At 34.3% G+C, this 19,983-nt stretch overlaps 2 protein-coding genes across 6 annotated transcripts in view; one reads left to right on the plus strand and one right to left on the minus strand.

Moving 5' to 3' along the window:
• lyrm7 (LYR motif containing 7) overlaps positions 1–19,983 on the plus strand; it is a 434,641-nt gene that overhangs the window by 33,439 nt on the left and 381,219 nt on the right. The window lies entirely within an intron of this gene.
• plppr1 (phospholipid phosphatase related 1) overlaps positions 1–19,983 on the minus strand; it is a 373,854-nt gene that overhangs the window by 21,446 nt on the left and 332,425 nt on the right. For all 5 annotated transcript variants that reach the window (XM_073913746.1, XM_073913745.1, NM_001002132.1 and 2 more), the window contains 3 exon segments: positions 13,026–13,214; positions 6,805–6,937; positions 654–904 (listed from right to left, as the gene is read on the minus strand). In XM_073913746.1, the coding sequence (XP_073769847.1) occupies positions 654–904; positions 6,805–6,937; positions 13,026–13,214 (573 nt within the window).

The following is a 19,983-nucleotide window of genomic DNA, read 5'->3' on the forward strand; positions in this document are numbered from 1 at the left end:
ATAATGTATTTTATATTTTAAATATATATTTTATTTTAAATTTGATTTTTAAATATATAATATTCTAATTTATTATATTTTTATATTAGATTTTTTTTTGTATTATTTTACTTGATATTTTTATATTTTATTGTATAATGTATTTTATTTTTAAAGTATTTATATTTTATTTTATATTCAATATTTTATTTTATATTTTAAATATATATTTAATGTTTTAATTTATTTTATTTTTATATTTGATATTTTATTTGATATTTTTTATTTTTTATTATATTATTATTATATTAATATTATATTATATTAATATTATATTATTATATTTATTTTATTTTAGATTTTATTGAAATTTTATTAGAAATTTGTATATTTTATTTTATGTTTTATTTTTATATTTGATATTTTTATATTTATTTTCTGGATAAGAAGTAATAGATGTCATTATACCCTAATGTTTTTTTTTTTTTTTTTTTTTTTTTAATATTAGGAAATAAATTGTAAAAACTTCTCATGACAACTAATGTCATATAGTTTATCTTCGGCCCACTGCTATTAATGATATTTGGCTTTTGGACCTTCATAAGAAAAAGTTTGGGCACCCCTGGTATAGAGCAAATGTCTTTTTTAGATTAATAATCCATGATGGCTCTTACAGTGACGTAGACGGCTGAATAGACACTGAGGGAAGCATCTTTGGATGGGAAGGACCTTCTGGCTCTTTCCACGACCACCTGGTTCCCCGTGCAGATGTTCCCATTGGCGATGAACTGATGACTGAAGTGACAATCCAGTCCAGTGTAATTTGGCTTGCAGACGTTCAGAAAGTACGGCGCCAGATTGCCAGTCACTACTTGGCCAGCGTTGACAAAGATGTCGGTGGCGAACAGGCCGAACGCGAAGACACCTGCAGCAAAAGAAAAAAAACAAACAAAAAACGTCAACAAATATATTCCGCTTGTGGCTCCCAATCGGTGCTCTGAAAATTTAACAACATCAGTTCACACTTGTTTTTGTACGTTCAATGTCTATCGATACATTTCCTAAACATCAAAGACTGTTTAGTGTAGTTTACAAAAACATCTAGCTACTGGAAACATCTTGCAACCTCATTTGACCATTTTACTTTTTACGTTTACGTAATGCTTGTTTGTCATGTAGCATCTTGCTTACATGGCTTTAAGAAAAAAAAAATATTTAGAAGATTGTTGCTTGTTTGTTTTTTGTTAAGAGGACAGTGTTTTCAATGCATTTAAAACAAACTGCTTTAAATGTTTCCATTTTATTGACTTTTATTTGACATTACCTTTGGTTAGTTTACTGGACTTCAAACATCTCCATTTCTGTTTATGGAGGATGATGGAGCTCTCCTCTTTCATCTAAAAATGTACTCATTTGCGTTCTGAAGACGAACTAATGTTTGAATGTGAATAATAAATGACCTAATTTACATTTTTGGGTAACTCCTTTAAATACATTACTGTAAATAGGCCAGATGAGTCATTTTCAACCATAACCTTCTGGCCAGTAGTTAAAATAACCATAAAAATACAAATATTAGGATATAAACAAACTAATTAATGTGTGTATTTACGGCAGGCGGCAACCTCCCGCTCTCCCTCGTAAAGCCAATACAGAAGTAACCAAAACAACAATTCATCGAATCGCGTTGGAGGGCTGGCCCCAGGAAATCCAGATGATTTCTGACTGCATTGGTAAATTGGCCAATTTTACAGCTGATAAAAACATGTTTACAGCCTGGTACAAAAGATGGCATTAGTGCATATAGCTATGATTACCCTTCATGAAAACTATGAAGAGGTGAATTTTTTTACAACTCATCCATATCATTTTTATTATGTTATATTAAGTCTGTATAATTAAGGGCGTGGCCACTTGAGTGACAGCTAGGTCTTGTTGCTCGATGTCTCGTCACCTCAGCTGATTCCGGCTGATTAGCCGCTGAACTCGGCATATACATTGTATTTTTGTTTTGGTTAATGTTCCTTTAAACAGTCAATTGCCTTTTGGGATTATTTCCTACAATTATCAGATGATATGGCTTGCTGTGTGCACTTAATTGTAGTTATATATTGAAGTTATACACCATCTCTATAAATGCATTTGTTTTAATTTGGATCATTTATCTTTTAGAATTTTCTTCAGAGCTATAATGTACTCCAGAATCTGACAGATTGATTAGCTGTAGGCTCTAGAACAGTCATCTGAAACATAGTCATACCGTTTTATGGCTGGATTTCATGAATAGCCTTGCATTTATTAACACAGACTATATCTGAAGTTTTTGGAAGTAATTCGTGTTTACCTCCTGTTGAAAAATAATATGATATAGTAATATTTTAATATAACATATAAACTTTTGATTAAAAAAAAATTAGTTTACAAATAAAGTTATGCATAACAAAATAAAATGACACAGGTAAAAAAAAGTATTGAACACATGAAGAAAAGAAGGCGTAGAAAGAAAGTGAAAGCCCAGACAGCAGCTGAAATCTCTCAGTAGTTTTTTTGGTAACCCCCTTCCCTTTCGACCAATTTAAATTAATATTAGCAGCTTCAGTCCAACATCTACATTACCAGGATGAAACCAGAGTGGATATTTCAGCAAGACAATGATCCAAAACTCAGCCAAGGAAACTTTCAAATGGTTTCAGAGAAAGAAAATCAAGCTGTAGAATGGCCCACCCAATCACCTGACTTGACTCCAATAAAAAATACAGAATAAAGATCAGATTCGATAGACAAAACCCAAAGAAACCATCAAGATTGTATCTCTCTTAAAGTCTGTGAAAAATAAATCACACCTGAGCAGTTCATGTGATTTCAATCTCCATTTGAGAGGCGTCTTTAAGCTGCCATCCACAAAGCATATGTTATATAAAGTATCAAATACATTTTAGTAGTTCAGTACTTACTCCTTGTGTCATTCCATTGTTATTACACAACTCGTTTCTCAGACATTTTTGTTTTATTTTATTTTTTATTTGTATTTTACCCAAATCTGATTCAATCCCATGTTAACAGCTTCTTTGGAAAAATTATTCCCAAGTAAAAAACATGACGTGTTCAATACTTATTTTCCCTTCTGTATGTGCTTGAAAATATTCAGTAAAAAAACAAACAAACAATAAAATAAAATAAAAATTTCAAAATATGTATTCAGCCTGTTGCTTCTAATCAAGGCTCTGAATATAAAGGGAAGATCAGACAAGGGTTTGGAGGACGCCTATGAATACCAATGCGGACTTGATGGAACAATGTTATTTTTATCTTCATCCAGAAGTAATTACAAATGCCCACTAGAGCAAAAGCTACATTTGCATACACCATTTGGCACAAACAAAACTACTCTACTAAGCTCAATATCTTATGCAAGTAATTATGATGTCCTTTAGCAAACTCTCACACACTGACGTTCTACAAGAGATTTTTATGATCTTGAAAGGGATGGAAATCCGCTTATTTCACCATGAAATTGTGTGTCTGAGAGTGCATTACATTACAATGTATTTTAAGGCCGAGAAAAAAAATGTATGTTTATACTGATTAATTTGTTTTGCCATCATACTTTAAAATGTAGATTGTGGTTGGTTTTGAATATACAGTCAAAGTCAGAATTATTAGCAGTTGTTGCTGCTAAGGCTGGCCCAACCAGTTATGAAGTATAGGGGACAAAGACTTTTTCCACACAGGACTGTGTAGTTTTGTATTTTGTTTTCCCTTAATATATATGTGGTGACCCCTAATTAATAAAAGGACAAAGCTGAAAAAAAATGAATGAATGAATGAATGAATGAATATATATATATATAACATAATATTATTTATTTATTACTTTGTTTTTTGTTGTTTATTCATTCATTTGTGTGTGTATTTATTTATTTGTTTATTTATTTGTGTATTTATTTACTTATTTATTCATCTATTTCTTTGTTTATTTATTCATTCATTTATTTGTGTATTTAGTTATTTATTCATTTATTTATTAGTTTGTTTCTGTGTTTATTTATTCATTCATTTATTTGTGTATTTATTTATTTGTGTATTTATTTATTTATTAATTTATCTATTTAATGTGTATTTATTTATTTGTTTGTTCATTCATTTATTTGTGTATTTATTTATTCATTTATTTATTAGTTTGTTTCTTTGTTTATTTATTCATTCATTTATTTGTGTATTTATTTATTGGTGTTTTTATTCATTTATTTATTCATCTATTTATTTATTTGTGCATTTATTTATATGTTTATTCATTCATTTATTTGTGTATTTATTTATTAGTTTGTTTCTTTCTTTATTTATTCATTCATTTATTTGTGTATTTATTTATTGGTGTTTTTATTTATTTGTGTATTCATTTATTTATTTATTTATTTATTCATTAATCTATTTATTTGTGTATTTATTTATTTGTTTATTCATTCATTTATTTGTGTATTTATTTATTTATTCATTTATTTATTAGTTTGTTTCTTTGTTTATTTATTCATTCTTTTGTGTATTTATTTATTTGTGTATTATTTATTTATATATTTATTCATCTATTTATTTGTTTCTGTGTTTATTTACTCGTTAATTTATTTGTGTATTTATTCATTTATTTATTAGTTTGTTTCTTTATTTATTCATTCATTTATTTGTGTATTTATTTATTTGTGTATTTATTTATTTATTTATTCATTCATTCATTCATCTATTTATTTGTTTGTTTCTTTGTTTATTTATTCATTCATTTATTTGTGTATTTATTTATTTATTCATTCATCTTTTTATTTGTTTGTTTTTTGTTTATTTTTTTATTTAATTATTTGTTTGTTTGTTTATTTGTTTGACTTTACCAATTTGCCAGTACTGGTTTTAGAAAAAAGTATTAAACAAAAAAAATCAAGCAACTGGAAAGAAGGCCTCTGCTGGAGACAGAAAGACAAAGGATGGTTGGAAACCACTGTGGACACAATTGCTGCAGACTGTGAAAAGGCTGCAGTTTGATTGTCCACACGACTGCGATGCCAAGCCTCAAAGGACACCATTACCAGCGTCTCCACTGCATTATGCATCGCATCCAGTAAATCAAGCTCTCCACATGTTTCTAATTTCACTTCAAATCACGCTCAGATGCTCTAGCTTGGCAAGCTGCAGAAGTGCACTAAAACCAAGATCCTGTAAATACCAATGTATAAAAGGTATGCTGTGAGTTTTCTTGGAAAAGCATTGCTGATTGTGTTTGTCATTATGTCTGTAGGAAACATTTAAAATTGATGTGTTTTGGAGGTGCTGCTGTGTGTCTTGTCTGCTCCTTGTCAATAAAACAGCCACAGCTCAGCAGTTTTGAAAATCTCCAGGCAAATCAAGTCAAAGATTTATTGCATCTGTGCTGTTCTTTAGGTTTTGAGAGCTCCCATTAAAGTATTGACGTTCGTTCATTCATTCATTTATTCATTCTTTTTGTATTAGTATTAATAATGTTGAAGAGCCTTTCATGTAGCACTATCAATTTGTCGTCCAAACACATAAACAACTTTACCTACTGTAAATTATTTTAAAATGATAACATTTGATATAACAATTAATTAAAATAAAGTAAAATGAAATATAGTTCTGACAATAACAGCACCTAATATTTAAATGAATATATATATATATATATTACAGACCAAAAGTTTCATGATTACAAAAATTGACAAACAGACAGACTGACAGACAATGAACGAATGAACATAGACTGACAAACAGACAGATAGATAGATATATAGATAGATAGATAGATAGATAGATAGATAGATAGATAGATAGATAGATAGATAGATAGATAGATAGATAGATAGATAGATAGATAGATAGATAGATAGATAGATAGATAGATAGATAGATAGATAGACAGACAGAGAGACAGACAATGAACGACTGAACAAACGAAGATAGACAGACAGACAACGAATAAACGAACAAAAATGGATGGATGGATAAGATGGATATATAGATAGACAGACAGATAGACAGACAGACAGACAATGAACGATTAAACAATTGAAGATAGACAGACAGACAACGAACGAACAGATAGATACTGTGGATGGATGGATGGATGGATGGATGGATGGATGGATGGATGGATGGATGGATGGATGGATGGATGGATGGATGGATGGATGGATGGATGGACGGACAGACAGATGGATGGATGGACAATGAATGAACGAACAAATGAAGATAGACAGACAGACAACGAATGAACGAAGATGGATGGATGAATAGATGGACAGATAGACAATGAACGAACAAAGATAGACAGACAGACAACGAACGAACAAATAAACAAACAAATTAATATAGATAGATACTGTGGATGGATGGATGAATGGATGGATGGATGGATGGATGGATGGATGGATGGATGGATGGATGGATGGATGGATGGATGGATGGATGGATAGGCAGGCAGACGGAAAGACAATGAACGAACGAACAAACGAAGATAGACAGACAGACATTGAACAAAGATGGATGGATAGATGGACAGATAGACAGACAGGCAGGCAGACAGACAGTCAGGCAGGCAGGCAGGCAGGCAGACAGCGAACAAACGAACATGGATGGATGGATGGATGGATAAATGGATGGATAAATGGATGGACGGACGGACGGATGGATGGACAATGAACGAACGACAATGAACGGACAATGAACGGACAATGAACGAATGAATTAATTTAATTAAACTAATTTAATTTAAACCTCTAAAGAAGCATATATGTTTGTCATTGTTGAAAAGGCAAGACTCACCGATGAAGCGGATGATTCTGCGGATGAGAGGGTTAAGATAGCAACACTCTCCAGTAACAATGGTTTTCTCCTGGGCGAGGAGAGCTTCTCTGGTGGACTTCATGATGTACATGGAGATCTCGCCAACAAATATCTACAGACACAACAACACCACAAAAAATACATCCGATTTAGTGACTATAACAGTCGACACCCTGGATGAAAACACTAATTCAAATAAAGTAAACAATTTAAAAAGAAAAACAGCTGTGCTCGTGATGCGAATTCAGCTCCAGTTTCACATCGACACTTCTACAGGTCATTTCTCAAACAAAATAGTTCAAGACAATGAAGGAAAAATTGTCAATGCTTTTAATAAAATAAATCAAACAAAAGCATGGGATAGTTTTCATTTTTAGGTGAACTAATCCGAACCCTTAATTTACTCACCCTTTACTTGTTTTAAACCTGTTTGACTTTTAAACACAAAAGAAAATACATTGAAGAAAGCTGAACACCTGTTATCATCGACTACATTAATATTTGGGTAACACTTTACAATAAGGTTCATTAGTTAATGCGTTTACTAACATGAACTAATCATGAACAACACATGTACAGCAATTATTAATCATAATTGAATATTTACTAATGCATTATTAACTTCCAAGGTCATGCTTGTTAACATTAGTTAATGCACCATGAGTTAACATGAATTAACAATAAACTACTGTATTTTCATTAACAAACGTTAACTAACATGAACAAATACAGTAGTAAATGTATTGTTCATTGTTTGTTCATGTTAGTAAATGCATTAATTAACATTAACTAATGAACCTTATTGTAAAGTGTGACCAATATTTGTTTGTCCTACTATGGAATTCAAAGGTAACAGTTAGGGATGCTCATAATAACCAAAAGGATGCATTTTTAACCGACTGATAGCATCAGTTGAACGGTTAAATGGTATTCCTAGTACACAGCAAAACCCTCTTTGCATATTATTATCTAGGGTGCTGTAATTAATTTTGGTGGTTGCTGCACATGTCTGTAATCATGGGAAAAAAGAAAAATGTCTCCACCATAATCTATGCAAAAGTTATTGTGTTCCAACTGATGAGAGGTGCTGTCCAAGCCACAGGGAGGGATCATTGTTTTCATATTTCACTATTCTTTAGTTTGATCAAGCATAATTCACTGTGTTTGGACCAAGTCAGACATATAAAAGGATTACTTAAGCACATCACCTCAAAAACAGAGGAGAATGGCCCTGAAGCGCACAGCATAAGGTAAGAGATGACAGCTGTCTGTGCTATCTGGGGCTGCTTATTGATCATGAATGTATTGTTTTCACTTCTGTGCCATGGAAACACAGCGATTAATTTGGCAACTGTTTGATATGTGAATATAGTTTAGTAAAAATAATGCTAGAACCGTATGAGCACCAGCAAGAGCTTTCATTTGAGCTATAACTTGTACATGTGTCATATGAAAAATATGAAAATGAACCAATGTAAAATACCCAGCTCGGGTATCCAAAATACTGTGTATTTAAGTGTAAATAACTTGTGTACAGTAGAATAAAAACAAAAGTGATGCATATGTGCATAAAATAAAGATTCTACACTTTAAAACGAAAAACTTACAGGGTCTGGTGCAATGCTAGCCCTTTAAATCTGAAAGCGAAAGTCGATGACGTCATGGACCCGGTACCTTAATAAATTGAAGGCATGTTTCGGTCAGCATCATTCACATGTTGGAAATGGTAAGTTGCCTAAATATACAATTTGAAAGGCAGAATTTACTAACAAAATCCCATTGATGGAATGAATTTGCATAGAAAGCATGTGTCTTTGAACCAAAAAAGAATGATAGTGACAAAAAATGAGGCAGTTTTAGGAATTTGCACCTTAAAGATCCTGCATTTCACAGGCCACTTTGAAGTCAGTTTTTTTTTTTTTTTTGCCACTGACCAATTCTAAAGTCACCAAAATGCAAAGGAGGTTTTCTATTTAGTTTAGTTTTCTGCCCTACAGAGGACAGAAGGTTTGGGTCACGGGGTAAAATTCAAGACTTGAGGCTGTTACTGCAGTTCATATCTCAGGAGTAAAACTCACTTGATTAAATCTGAGCTTGGATTATAAATCTTGGATATAAATCTTGATTAAATTTCTGAGCTTGGAATGATGGGATTGGACTGCAGTGTTCATTTCTTAGAATAGGACTGTAGAGATGACACTGCAGTCCGCTGCTTGAAAAACTGGCAGAAATATAAAGATTAGCTACACTGGGAATGGCCATCACTGTATGAAAAAGCTACCAAGGAGAGTAGATTTTCTGCCATATACTATTACGGGATATAAAAAGAGAGACCAGATGAAAATTAGTCATTTCTCTGGATTAACTGGATTTATGGAGTGTCTGTTTGACTAAAACAAAGTGAAATAATTTAAGTTAAATTAATTTGTTTCTACCATAAAAGTACCGATAACATTTCTTTAAACGTTAATGTTTTGTTGATGTTGCTGTTGTTGTGTTGTCTAAATGTGAATATATACAGGTCTTAAAACATGACTCCTCTTATGTTAAGAAATAAAATAAAATAAAATAAAATTTAAAAAAGACATTGACTAATTTTTTTTTATTTAAAAAAATGTTATCAGTAGTAGAAAAAAAACAAGATTTTATTAGCTCATATAATATATTTATAAGGATAATTTTCCATAGCTTTAAATTAAACTTATTTTTATTTATTATGGATCACATTCCATATACAGAAATATCTAAAAATATTTAGGGCAGGCCTATTTATTGTATAATTTTTCTATGCTGTTGAAAACACTGCAGTGCGTGAAGATTTGACGATGTTCTGTTGTTAATGGTATATGTTGTTCACATATTAAAAAAAATCAAAATTTGAAAACGCAATAGGCCTATTTATTGTGTCAGCCACAAAATGGACATTTCTATCAAATTCTAATATATATATATATATATATATATATATATATATATATATATATATATATATATATATAAACACACATACATATACATACATACATACATACATACATACACAGTATATATATATATATATATATATATATATATATATATATATATATATATATATATATATATATATATATATATATGGAGTGGTTGAATTTACGGGATTTGCATGGCATAAGTAACAAAACGGGAGAGTGGCAGGAGCTGGGTCTGAAATACGGGAGACTTTTGGGAAAAACAGGAGTGTTAGCAGGTATGTTCACACATAAACTTTACACTCTGACTACTTCAATTTTGTTGATAAGCCGTGGTGGGCATTTCACTGTCTCATGCTGAACGCTGTTGTCCAATCTCAAAAGAATGTCATCAGCCGCCTTTCCACTGCACACAACATTTGGACACGACTGTCGGAATACGCCCCCTAGTGGCAGCCGCACAGTATTTTCAGTGTTGTCGTGCACCACGGGGGAGAAGCTGATTTCACGGTGTCCGAAATAAAGGAGGGCAAAAGCAAGAGCCTTCATTCTCTGTGCGTTTAGATGAATTAATAAATTCTAGAAACTCATAGACCGCTAAAATACTGGAGGGAATGTGCAGGCAACATTAAAAATAAATATTTTTATTAGTTTTTTACTTACATTTATGAACAGAATTTTTTTTTTTTAAATATAGACTTTTTATAATTCAAAAAAATAACCAAATAAACTCATATTTCTCATCTCGCGCACACGATCTGCTAGGAAAACACTGGAATACATCATATCCGGTCGGCAGGTCGCATACGGTCTAGTCGCAGGAGTTCAAATATTTCAACGGATCCGCAGCTCAATTCAGATCCGAATTTTCTGCATACGGAGATGATCAGAACTCCACGCAGCTCCCGGACTGCTCTCCATTGGAAATGAATGACTTCCGGTCTGTCGCTTGTCACTTGTCGTTTGTCGTGTGCAGTGGAAAGGAGGCTTAAGGAGGCGTTTGGCAACAAATGTATCGCTGAATGAATCATATAGGAGTCGCTGGGATAATTATGTAAAATAAATGCATATTATAGGACAATGAAAGTGTTTTTTGACCTTGCATGCATATTAGCCTGTTGTTGGAGACCCTTAAAACCAAAATATGACCCTTTTTAACATATAATAGGGGCTCTTTAATTATTATATAATAATAATAATAATAATAAGTGCAATATTATTTTGTGTAGCTTTAATTCATTTATTACATAGATGAAGTATGTGACTAAGACATTTTCATTTTATTTCATTTATTTTAGTTAAATGTGATGAAAAGATTAAAAGGAGCTATTTCACAGAGTATCGGAAACTTAACAGTCACAAAATAAACACTTATGAGTAACTTCATATTTATAAATATTAATATGAATTGATTAACATTGTACTAATAGCACATAATATAAAGAAAATGAAGCATAAGTTTGCAGCTTCTTACCGAATATCCATTAATATATTCATTAAGCAACCTTGCGTGTCAATAATAACGACCTAAAATGTAGTCCGTCACATCTGCATGACTTCAGAGGAATATTGATGCACGACAATTATCCTTTAATGCCACGTCTGACATTCAAACCCCTTGGTCATCGTTCATAGTATGAAAAGGGAAGGCATGAGTATCTTGAATACCGGCTGAAAATAATATTAAATATAGAGTGTATAATGATGTGGGGGTGAGGCGACAGAATTTAGTGAACTATGCTTGTAAGTAGTCTTGATGGAAAGTATTATATTCAACCCCTGGTATATTTAATATGAAAAACAAATTAAAGAGACCATCATTTTCAGATATAATTTACACTATAATCTATTTTTCATGGCTGATGTTTTCTGCTCTATGTGGCTTTTAAACTGATATGAAACTCCCCTCTGGAGACTTATTATTTATTTATTTATTTGTTTTCTTTTATTTAAATGCATAGTTAAAGCCTACAGTATATGGAATAACCTATATAATTTAGTAATAAAATGTGCTTCTTGTATTAAAACAAAAGCATGACTTGGAAAAAGACATGTGTAATGTTTGCTGTGTACTGGTACTGCAGTGCCCTCTGCTGTTCATGTCCACCAAACACTGCAGGTAATGAAATAAAGCATTGATTTGAAACGTTCTCTGTCTTATATAGCAATCTGTGAGATATTTGAGCTACCAATCTTACCAACTGTGCAGCACTCAGTGATCCATCTCTTCTATTCTGAAGATTTCCATTGTACTATTAGAATGCAATACGTTATTATTATTTATATTCTCAAAAGACTAGTTAGTGGCATCAGGCGCTGTAATAAATAGAGTTGAAATCAAATTAATAATTCAAGGAGATAACAGAATCAGTATTATCTTTATTAAGATGTTAAATGTAAATCCAAAAGTGGGCCTTAACAATTAACAGAAATAACAAGAACTTATTATTATTTAATACCAATTATTATTAATATTATTATTTTTTTTATTATTAATATTTTTATACAAGTATATATACAAATACAGTTAAAGTCAGAATTATTAAACCCCCTGAATTATTAGCACTTCTGATTTATTTCTTTCCCTAATTTCTGTTTAACGGAGAGATGTTTTCAACACATTTCTAAACATAATAGTTTTAATAACTCATCTCTAATAACTGATTTATTTTATCTTTCCCATACATAATATTTTACTAGATCTTTTTCAAGATACTTCTCTACAGCTTAAAGTGATATTTAAAGGCTTAACTAGGTTAATTAGGCTAACCAGGCAGGTTAAAGGCCATTTCGGTCATCATACAGTAAACATCCCTCATCTTCTCATCAGTGACATGCATCTGAACAGTCTCTGGGTCAATGCATGTAAATATTTTAAGATCTTCTTGAACATTTTCTTGGACACATCCAAGCAGTTTGCTGCAATTATAAATCACCCATGTCTTATTTTGGTGAGATTTATCTTCTTATGTGCAATTTGATTGGACAGGAATCACAGCACTGAAGAAAAAATAAAGTAACTGCAGTTTGAGGGAGTGAAGTAAAGTACCAATACTGCATTAAAAATGTACACAAGGTAAAGTAAAAGTACACATTTTTAAAACTACTTAGTAAATTACAATTTCTGAAAAAAAATACTCAATTACAGCTGCTTAATACTTATTAATATTAATAATTAATTAATTAATTATTATTAATTAATAATAATAATTATTATTATTAATATTGTTACTTTACACTGATACTCACTATGGCAGTGGGCGCAGCTGCCACCACACAGTAGAGGATGAGTGGCTGGATGAAGCTGCTCTCCTCGGGCCCCGGGTATGGCTTCAGCAGGTCAGCGTCATTACAGAAGAAACCCTGAATGTGGATGCCAAACGTGTCCGTGCATTCGAAGTAATACGCCAGCAGCACCGTCCCGGCCATGATCACCAACTGCAGAGACAACAGACAAACAAACTCGATCTCTCATGCTGCTCTTCTGTGCACATTAGTCAGATTTTATCCTCAAAAACACTCGCTTTCCAGTAGGGTTACATAAAAAGCCTTTCAGGAAACATCTGAGGCAGCATCTCTGAAAGTACTGCTGGAGGCACGCTCTGCCTGAAGGGAGACGTTACATAACTTACACTACCTCTTAAAAGTTTGGACTCTTGAGTTTATATACGATTATTCTATAGACCTTTTTCTTGGAACGCAAAATTACCCATTATGCTTTTCGTGTATGCGCAAGAAGGATGCAAAGAACCTCCGGTCGGCAGCTGATGCATGTAAACAGTCACATTTGGAAAGCTTTGAAACCATAGTTTTAATTTATTTTACCTGCTTTTATCCTCTTTGAGCTAATTCTGTTGTCCATCAGCACCATCTCCTGGACTGATCATTTAAAGAAATGCGATCTAATAGGATGGAAAACAGCTGCTGTGAGGCGTTTTTCCCTCGTTGTCAGACGGCATCTTCTGCAGTTTAAATGAAGCCTCGTCATCACTAAAGTCAACATTTTCTCTTTATTTCAAATATATAACCAGCCCAAACAAATGTAGTTCACCAAAATGTTTGACACACACACGTAGCCTGTACTGTGCCACTGACACACTGATTTAATAACTGTGACAAAGTGAAAATATAGGCTAGTGTCATTTCGAAATGACAGAAAAACACAAACCGTGGTAAATACAACACACGAAATAAAACATAAACGGCTCGCGATTAGAATGAACAGCAAATCAGCCAGCAGAGGATCAATAACAGACTTTTATTGGTCATTTTTGTAAATTGCACGACTTTCATACCTGTTAAGTTTCATGCCAGTAATCTGGTTTGCTCTCTCTCTCTCTCTCTTTCTCTCTCTCTCTCTCTCTGTGTGTGTGTTAAAGAGCCGCTGAGCTAACAGCTGACAGGCCGGGAACACACACACACACTGTATTTCTGACGGCAGACACGTGAACTAGGAGAATGTTTTTCTCGTATTTCTGACGCTCTTGAACCACATCTGAAAGATTAAAACGTCTTTAACAGACACATTTTTTAAGTTGTGTGTCACAAAAACACTCTGTTATCCATTAAAAACGTTACTGAAACCCGTTTTCTGAGCGCAAATTACCAGTTGTACACGCTGTAAACGGAAGTTTTTACCATTCTACAGAAAGACGCTGGTCGCTATGGCGCCCTCCATGCAGCAGCCATAAAAAAGGTCTATAGTCTGTTGAAATTCTTAATTCTGATTGGCTGGAAGTTGTGCAGTTACTACACAGGTTGTTTCATATACACTACCTGAAAAGTCTTGTGCCTATCCGAGCTTTAGAACAACCAATAATAATTTGACTTTTAGTTGATCATTTAGTATCAGAAGTGGCTTATATGAAAGGCAAAGGCCTGTAGATTACACTTATTTTACCTAAATAAAATATGATCATGCCTTGATTTTTAATTATTTAATTAGGACAGTAAGGTCTGACTTTGCTGACTTTGTTCATCAAGATTCTTTGGATTCATCTTCAATGCCTCCTCCTCCATCTTACCCCAGACATGCTCAATAATGTTCATGTCTGGTGACTGGGTTGTCCAATCCTGGAGCACCTCGACCTTCTTTGCTTTCAGGATCTTTGATGTGGAGGCTGAAGTATGAGAAGGAGCGCTATCCTGCTGAAGAATTCACCCTCTCCTGTGGTTTGTAATATAATGGGCAGCACAATTATCTTGATACCTCAGGCTGTTGATGTTGCCATCCACTCTGCAGATCTCTCGCACACCCCCATACTGAATGTAATCCCAAACCATGACTTTTTCTTCACCAAACTTGACTGATTTCTATGAGAATCTTGAGTCCATGTGGGTTCCAATAGGTCTTCTGCAGTATTTGTGATGATTAAGATGCAGTTCAACAGACGATTAATCGGAAAAATCTACCTTCTGCCACTTTTACAAACGATCAACTGGGGAGGGGATGATTATTATCAATCAACACCTAATTTACTGATTTTATAACACAAAGTTAAACTTTCTGGCCCATTTACAGCACTGACATACATTAAAGAAACTAAACGAAGAACAGACTTGGGTGTATTGGTGTGTGTGTGCGCCATTGCATGCTAGGTTTCTGTATTTATAACCACCTCAGAGGATATTGGGGGTCGCAAGACACTGGTATTGTCATTTTGGGGGTCGCGAGCTAAAAGGTTTGGGAACCCCTGCACTAGATCATGTCATACACCATTTAGAAAATTTGACAGTACTTTATAAGACTACAATTCTGAACGAAAAACTGTGGCAAGCTGAATTTAGCATGTGCAAATGGCAGATCTGCGCAAAAAGGAGACAATTTGTTGACAGTAGAGCTATGAACCTACACTAGTCTCACGGTTCGGTTCGGTTACGATTATCATGCCATCAATTCGGTTCAATTCGATATCTCGGTGCATCACGGTGCATTGACGGTGCTTTCCATACACGGTTTTATATTTTCTTCACAGCAGCAGTTCTTGTATTAAATGCATGACTATACTTATATTTATATACTCTTTGTAATACAATTTTGTCATTTAATACAAACGGTCAGAAATATAAACTGTACCTTTAAACAACACGAGCATTTAGCAAATAATATAAACAAATATAAATATCCAGCTCACTTTCTGATCCTTGTCTAGTTCTCTTACACCTCTTTGATTGGTCCCACCCTCAACAAAAATGGTTGCGATTGGCTCTTGCGCGCAGCGCTCTTCACAGATGAGTGATATTGATAAGCGGCAGGCGGCAGCGGCGATCACAGCTGATGCATGATAGACACGGTGGAAGAAAAGTCACGCCAGCAGGTCACTTGGGCCACTGTGTGTGTGTGTGTGTGTGTGTGTGTGAGAGAGAGAGAGAGAGAGAGAGAGAGAGAGAGAGAGAGAGAGAGAGAAATGGAGTACTTTCATTCTCCCAATCTCAGTGAAATAGGGGCTTTTGCTGTTTATGTCAGTGAAAGACTAATCCAGCAAACACACACAGTGAAATTGTGCACAGTTTATGAGTTTTAAGTAGTTAAAGCGTTGTAAATACTCGCGCTCGCCTCCCTTGCGACAGAGCGCATATGAGATAAATGACGTCAGTAATAACCGGTTATGATTATTACAGAACCGATACCGAATTGTCCATGTCTGCATCGCGGTGCACCGAAGAAACGATTAATTTTGACACCCCTAGTTGACAGACAGTTTTGACTACTTATTAGAATTATGGAATTGTCTGCCCGACAAATTTTTATTTGTCATATGTCTTGCCCAGAATATAAAAATACTAGGGATGTAACAATATTGTAAATACCGGCATACCGCAATAGTAATTTTTTTTCAATATCAACGTAGGCGCATGACTCAATAAAACTATTTTTCTGAGAAAAGTTTGCTTGGGCGAATGAAGAGAACGGGAGGTAGCGGGAACTACAATTTCCATCAGCCCAGGCGTGGCCATCATCCTTTGCAGTCTGTTGTCACTACAGATCCAGTAATGCGGAAATGGAGTGTGTTGCTAGTAGCGGGGAAGAAAAAGAGCTGGAAATGATCGAACCTAAAGCGGGTTTTAAATCAGATGTGTGGAAGCATTTCGGTTCCTTTCTAAAAAGATACGAAAAAGGAGAAGGAGAAAAGGTTGACATAGAAAAAAACAGTATGCAGGCACTGCCAGACTGTGGTGAAATATAAGTCGGGGAATACGACTAAAAACAGTCATGGGGACTGCAGAACACAGCACACTTGTTAGATTGATGCAGACATTGACTTGTACCGCAAAGAGACCTCTATCTCACTCATGGCTTGTCCTCTCAAGTGGTGGAAAGACAATGAACAACGTTACCCACTGCTGTCAACCTTGGCTAAATCATATCTCTCTGTCCCAGAAACCTCAGTCCCAAATGAGAGGGTTTTTTTTCTGTTGCAGGGGACATGCCCAGAGATCCCAGCTTTTACCAGACTATAGTTATATGATAATTTTCCTTAAAAAACCCATCTCTATCTAAGTGAGTGAGTGATTAAATGTTGAATGTGATGAGTTTTCAACAATACTAAATTGAAACTTTATTTTTTTATATGGTTTAATAGTTTTTTGTTATTAAAATTGAAAAATTGAAGTCCCTGTTTCGAAACTTGCAGATAGATGACTAATATGTATGTCATTGATATGTTCAGTGCTAAGGTAAATAAACACTTTTGGCACTTTTTTTCGAGTCTTTTCATTAGTTTCGTTTTTTCTGTAAAATATTCAATAAATACCGTACCGTTCCATTCATACCGAGGTATTATCGTACCGTGAAAATCTGATACCGTTACATCCCTAAAAAATACCTATAAATACATTTAGATCATTTACTTTAATCAGTACTATTGGAATATGAAGACATTTTTTAACCAGCACAACAACAAATGTTTCTGAAGAACATCACCTACTACACCTTTAAACATTCCCCTTAGTCCTCCACTTTACTGTGAACACATTATTCTTATCTAGTTTTTGTTTTCTTATAACTAATAGACCAGATGAAAAAGTGGTTTCAACAGCTTGTAACAAGTTGCCCATGAAGTTGAACTTTTAACCAGTAGGCAACCTCTAAATCCAATTATAGATCACACCATCAAATCAGAAGTCATATCAGGGCGGACAAGAATATGGAAGCGGTTTGAATATGACTTTTAACACTCTGAAACAAGGCAGACTGAGCCAGCAGCGATGTACTGAGTCAGCAGCTCATTAGTATTTCATGAACCGTCGTACTCTGATTCCACATGCTTGACTTCAACCTTAATATAAAGACCATCATATTGAGCCGAAGGGAACCAGCGCAATTACAGTCGCTATACACAGACACAGCACTTTTCTTTCTAGTAGCAGAATTAAGAAAAGCAGCTGCTAATAAATAAAGGTGGGACATGAGGATCCTTCAGGGAACTGTATGTGTAATATTAAGGCCCAATACCAATTCTACCTTAGTCCTTCCCCTGTCCCAATTCTATTTAAATTCTGTCAATTCTGACCCAGAAGTCAGGAGCGCCACAATTAGTATTTTTGTCATCATCATGAATTTTTACAACAAACAAATGTATTAATATATTTATAAACACATTTGTGTTTTAGCGTTATGCTTAAAAAAAAAAAAAAAAGATACATTTGCGATCAATAATCCCTAATAATAACTCTTGTATATCAGTCCCACATCATTCTGACACTCGAATAGCCTGTCAGAAAAGTCTAGTGGCCGGGAATGAGCTTTTTACAGTGTCTGCTATAATGCTAATGTTGCTTTTGGTGTGTTTACATAGATGAGTATGGCCACTGTGTAAATACACAGTACAGTTACGGTCTTATTGCCACATTAGACTGTTATGATAACTTAATATTTGCTTCAGTGATCTCCTGAAGATAAATATAAAAAAATAAAGCAACTGGAATAACTAAAGCAGTCGCTGTAGATCGTCTGATCTCATATAAAGCAAGAAATCGCGATGACATATGATGACGGGTGCAGGTGCTGTAGTGCTGTCCCAATTCTTAGGGGTAAATTTTGAAGCCCTTCCCCTTTACACTAGGGGTACAAAAATAGAATTGGGATTGGGCCCAAGTCTTGAAAAGACACCTTCACAAAAATGTAGAGAGGCAATGGTAATTCTGTGGTTCAGTTCTTTCATGTTTAATTGATTGAGCAATAACTCATTCACATACCATTGTGTCTTCTAATGATTGTCAATGACTTTGAAAGTACAGCTTCAGGTACATTACTTTAAAAGTAGAATGCTATCTAGCTTGCTAACATTACCACAGCAAAATCCTCAGAGTAAAATTTACTCAGTTCAGAGAGTATTTGGTCTCTATTACCAAACAGGTTGGTAATAAGTAAAGCTGCTGTTTGTGGAGTGGCTTAAAGATCCCCTGCTGAGATTTTGAGAGATTCAATGTATCTTATTTCAGCTGATTTCATCTAAGGTTGTGGCTGAAGTCAGTTTCAGTTCAGTGTTTCTGTATATTATTATCAATCATCACCTAATTTATCCTTTAATGGTTTCATTAATTTGAGTAACTTATACTCAATTCAGAGAGGGACCAAATACTAAATCTAAACTGAGTAAATTTTACTCCGAGGATTTTGCTGTCCCTGCTGAAAAATCCAGCTAAAATCCAGTTGGCTGGTTTTAGCTGGTTGACAAATCTGGTTTTAGAGGGGTTTTGACCATTTCCAGGCTGGTTTCCAGCCATTTCCAGTCTGGTCTTTGCTAGTCAGGCTGGAAAATGACCAGCTAAATTCAGCTAAAACCGGTTTGACCAGCCTGGTTTAAGCTGGACATAGCTGGTTTTGGCTGGGCTCCGAGCCTGGCTAGGCTGGTCAAGCTGGTTTTAGCTGGGCTTCCAGCCAGACCAGCTAAGACCAGGCTGGAAATGGCTGGAAACCAGCCTGTAAATGGCTAAAACCCCTCTAAAACCAGGCTGGTTGACCAGCTAAAACCAGCCAACCAGCCTAGGTTGGTTTAAGCAGGATTTTTCAGCAGGGGTGTAATAGCTTTTAATATCGATTGTAGTCAATTTAGCACATGATTTTGCCAGTGGTCCAGTGCGTTTTCTTTATTTTTATTCTAGGCATTTCTGCTAGTGTTGGAAGTGTTGGAATATCTAGCCAATTCCATGCAATTTCAATAAAAAGGCCAGGAAGAATTTAGTTTTTTTTCCTCCACAACTA

The sequence above is a fragment of the Danio rerio genome, chromosome 10, assembly GCF_049306965.1.
Source record: "Danio rerio strain Tuebingen ecotype United States chromosome 10, GRCz12tu, whole genome shotgun sequence".
NCBI classification, from domain to species: Eukaryota; Metazoa; Chordata; class Actinopteri; order Cypriniformes; family Danionidae; genus Danio; species Danio rerio.